At 32.1% G+C, this 4,224-nt stretch overlaps 1 protein-coding gene across 1 annotated transcript; it reads left to right on the top strand.

Annotated features, from left to right (window-relative positions):
• Window positions 1–1,150: 1,150 nt before the first annotated feature.
• Window positions 1,151–3,753, top strand: LOC146945896 (uncharacterized). The gene is made up of 4 exons (XM_085744182.1): window positions 1,151–1,339; window positions 2,109–2,352; window positions 2,460–2,518; window positions 3,201–3,753. The coding sequence occupies exons 1-4, from the start codon at window positions 1,312–1,314 to the stop codon at window positions 3,431–3,433; spliced, it is 564 nt and encodes a 187-aa protein (XP_085600308.1). The 5' UTR covers window positions 1,151–1,311; the 3' UTR covers window positions 3,434–3,753.
• The last annotated feature ends 471 nt before the right edge of the window (window positions 3,754–4,224 follow it).

Genomic DNA, 4,224 nt, shown 5'->3' with positions numbered 1-4,224 from the left:
ATATACTAGGACAATATTTCTAAATAATCAATTGAAGTTTAGTTGAATATGTATTCTTGAAGCTAATAATCTTTCTTAAAAAATGAAATAGTATAATTTGAAGTTAACATTGAGATTAAAAAGAAGAAACCATGAAGGAATTCAAGATATACAAATACAAAATTTGGGGAAATGTGATTCATAACTAGCTGAAAGTCTGAAACAATTATTCATATTGCTAGAATTGATAAATAGATATAGAACAGGATCATAGTAGGCCTACTTTGTGCCTGCAAGTGTTTACTGTCAGGGACCTTAGTGACAGTAAATGTTTACTGTCGAAGACCTAACTCATAGTAAATATACACAATCAGGGACCTAACAACAAGTCTCCCGCAACCACATAACAAATTCATTATGGAAGATGACCGAGTTCTTGACGAAGAGCAACACTTGATTGGGACGAGTTTGAGGATATTGATTTTCGATTTAGGGTTATTGAATTTCAGAGATATTAATTTTCGATTGAGGGTCCAAAATGACAATTTTCTACTTTCACTTTAGTTCATGTGACACCTCACCTCATACTCTTTGTCAGCATAAAACCTTCTCCACATCATCGGTTAACAAAATTATTTAACGCTAGGGATTAAAGTAATAACGGAAGTGCACATTCATAGACTACTTTGTATTCAATCTTGAGTCAGAGACTTTTGTAGCAGTGTGCAGAGTCAAAGGACCAAAGTGACCATTTACTCATATTTTTTTATTTTTTTATATACTCTATCCGTTTCAAAATGAGTGTCGCTTTATGCTTTAACACACAGATTAAGAAATGGAATGAAATAATCATTGGATATAACACTTGTACTAAAATGTCCTTACTTTATTACAAACTTAAAGTTACATTGAAAATTGTGTGAGAGAAAAATGTCCTTACTTTATTAGAAAAGACAAACTTAAAGTTACATTGAAAATTGTGTGAGAGAAAAATTTGAGAAGGTAAAATTGGAAGAAAAAAATTAAAGTTGTATTAAAAATGTAAAACGACATTCATTTTGAAACAATTTTTTTTGGCTAAAGTGACGCTCATTTTGAAACGAAATGAGTATATTTTTGTTGGTCAAGCCCATTGGTTTATTTTTAACAAAAAAAAAAAACATTGGTTATTATATCGATTTTTACACGTGAGTGTGTGTGACTCGATAACAGGTTGGCATCTCAATCCGTCGTGTCGTATACTTTTGCGTGTCTCTTCTTGTTCTTCCCAACTGTAACAAACAAAACAAACAAACGCATCAACAAAAATCCTACACAAACCTTAAACTCACCATGACGGAAACAACAAATTCTCCATCAGGTATCAATTCTATAATCCCTTTTCTATTTATTTCCTTCAATCAAATTTTATATGTTTTTTTCTTCTTACAAATTTGGAATAATAGCATTTGTCTTTAAAATTGCATGTCTAGTCAATTTAGTCCTTCAACTGCATGTGTCTGGTCAATTGGTTTTGCCATCCAGAAAGGATTAGCGGCCAGCTTGCCTTATAAATTATAAGTGGAATGTTAGAAGTTAAATTAGACAAAAAAATAAAAAATTTAGTCTTTCAAATTTGCAAAATGATTCATATAAGAGACAAATGCTTCAATAAAAGTTGATGTATCTCGTCTAAATGTTTGTGAAAATCTATCAACATGGTCTTTTTCATAAATTTTGCACCAAAATTTTAAAGATTCCTTGCTTGTTTTGATGCATGGGTTAAGAAAAATGACCAAGTTGAATGATATTTTTCAATTTAAAAGACTAAGTTACTATTTCACAAATTCGAGGGATTCAATTGACAAAAGTTTATAATTTCAAGGACTAAAATGGTTGTTTTTCGTTTTTTATGTGGTAGGGCGAAAATCGTTTTTCCTATGAAACATTGACACACGATACGTATAGAGTTTTGGTAATTTGAAAAGTAGAACTGAAACCCATGTGTCGTTTTTGTGTCGATGCTAGACACCAAACACACCTTTAATCTAAAGTGTAGGTGCTACACATGTTTGTTTTTTTTAGTGTGTGTGTGTGTGGAAGTTATGGAAACAATGAGATAATTTTGTCATGATGTTTTATGCAATTAGTTAAAGAAGCAAGAGGACCCGATTTGGTTGAAAGAGCAAAGGAAGAATTTGAGGCTATATTGCATCCTCAGAAGTCTTCAAGTCATCATCACAGGGAAACTCATGGTATGAATAGTGACATAGATGAGAATACCTCATTGGATGATGTTAAAGCTCCAAATGTGTTTGAACGAGCGAAGGAGGAGTTTGAAGCCATTGCTCAAGTGTTCCATCACAACAATGAGGCTTCCACTCATGACATAAGGTTGAAATCATAACTTATACCAAAATTTTATGGAAAAATTGACAAGTGAAAGTCAATAATTTTGTATACAAACTCTGATTTCTACTTGTTTTATGTTTGTCAAATAGGGATGCAGATCAAATGGCTGAGGTAAACCATAAACCCAAAATCTCTGGCTCTTCATCAGGTATATCTTACTTTGTGGGAGTGCTTCTTTTTCTTGGTCATTTTGAGATTGCGTTCATAAGAATATTGTGTTGACGCCTTCATTAAAGTAATGTTTGTCATTGGGCCTCATCAATTTCATGTTTTGGATCTTGGACTTGCATTTTGTTAATGGAATTCATTTCTTTGTTTTAACAATGATTTGAGGATCTTGTGCTGGTTTCCTTTTTTCAATGGGAAAAGGGAACTTATTATTAAGTAACACTAATGATCATTTTACATCTGCCTTCGAGAGAATTTGAACCCTATCCCTCGAAGTTACAAAAGCAAAAGCAAAATCTTAATACTGTGGTTTACTTTTTGAACGACTGCATACTTGTGAATTTTAATTATAGGAGCACATCAGCATGTGAGTCTAATATGCTTAAAAATAATTTGAATATAGAAACAAAATATAAGTTTTAGCTTAAATGGTTTGTTGAGGAACCCTACCTTGTCTGATCCATTCGGCACGTGCAATTTTTTTTTTTGTCGATGCATCCATTGCCTTGTATTCCTTGCTCTATGTACAATATAATGTGACTGTAAAAATCATTGTTATAAATAATAGTAAAGTCTTATTTAATCTCGGGTTGTTGTTTGATATGATAGTTCAGAGACATCATAATTTGTTGACTTTGATACATGACATTTTCTGTTGACAGAAACAAAAGCAAAGAAAGCCAACATATTTGTGAAAGCTAAGGAAGAGATTAAATCCATCATACATCATGATAAGTCAAAACACCATCATCATGATAAAGAAACTCATGGAAGGAGTGATGATATTGATGAGAATACCCCTATCAGTGAAGTTAAGGGACCAAATGTCTTTGAAAGAGTAAAAGAAGAATTTGAATCTGTTATCCAAGCAATACATCCAAAGAAAGAAAGATGACCATTTTCCTTCCTTACAATGGAATGGTGTTGAATTCAGTTTGATATGGAAGAATATGTTATTTACATTAGATAAACAGTAAACATGCTTGTACTTGTATTATAGTTTGTAGTGTTTGAGATGTTTTCTGTGGGAATGATAATCTCCTTTAACATTGCACATATACATTTGAGTGCAAATCACTGATGTGGTAACAGTATTTAATTTTGAAATTGGATTGGACACATATGATGTAGACATGATATTTTACCAATGTGATGATGTTTCACTTCGGTGATGGCACTGTACAATTCGTTAATATTTACTCCTGGTTTGTTGTATCTTTAGGTTGTAATAGGAACACCATTCCTAATGTGTTTTCTTTTCTCACTAAATTTTCCACGTCAATTTTGTTAATCTCGCATCCCACTGTCATTTGCACTGTGATATATTGCGAAGCTTCAGTTTAACTGCATGTTTAAATCGTACCGAGAGAACAAACATGTGCTGTATCTCCATAGAAAAGATGTGTTGTGGTGTAATGCAGTTCTGTATTTTTGCTTCTTCAGTTTGGGAGATGCACACTTACCTTTTGTGATTCATTATCAGTTTTGGGTTGCTGTTCTTTTGTCAATTTGTATTTAAGTCATGATGATTATCTGTTATGATTTTGTAATTTTTCTATCACTATCAGTAGGTTCTTCTCAAGCCTTTTTTTTTTTTTTTTTTTTTTTTTTTGTATTGTTCTTATTTGTTTAGTGAAGTTTTCGTATTTTAGAAGGTATTGTCATCCTTGTTTTGTTTTCTGCAAC

This window comes from Medicago sativa, chromosome 2 (genome assembly GCF_051527215.1).
Source record: "Medicago sativa cultivar Bolivia chromosome 2, Bolivia_mono, whole genome shotgun sequence".
Taxonomy (NCBI): domain Eukaryota; kingdom Viridiplantae; phylum Streptophyta; class Magnoliopsida; order Fabales; family Fabaceae; genus Medicago; species Medicago sativa.
The sequence above is the reverse complement of the archived record's forward strand: the minus strand, read 5'-3'. Positions and strand labels throughout refer to the sequence as shown.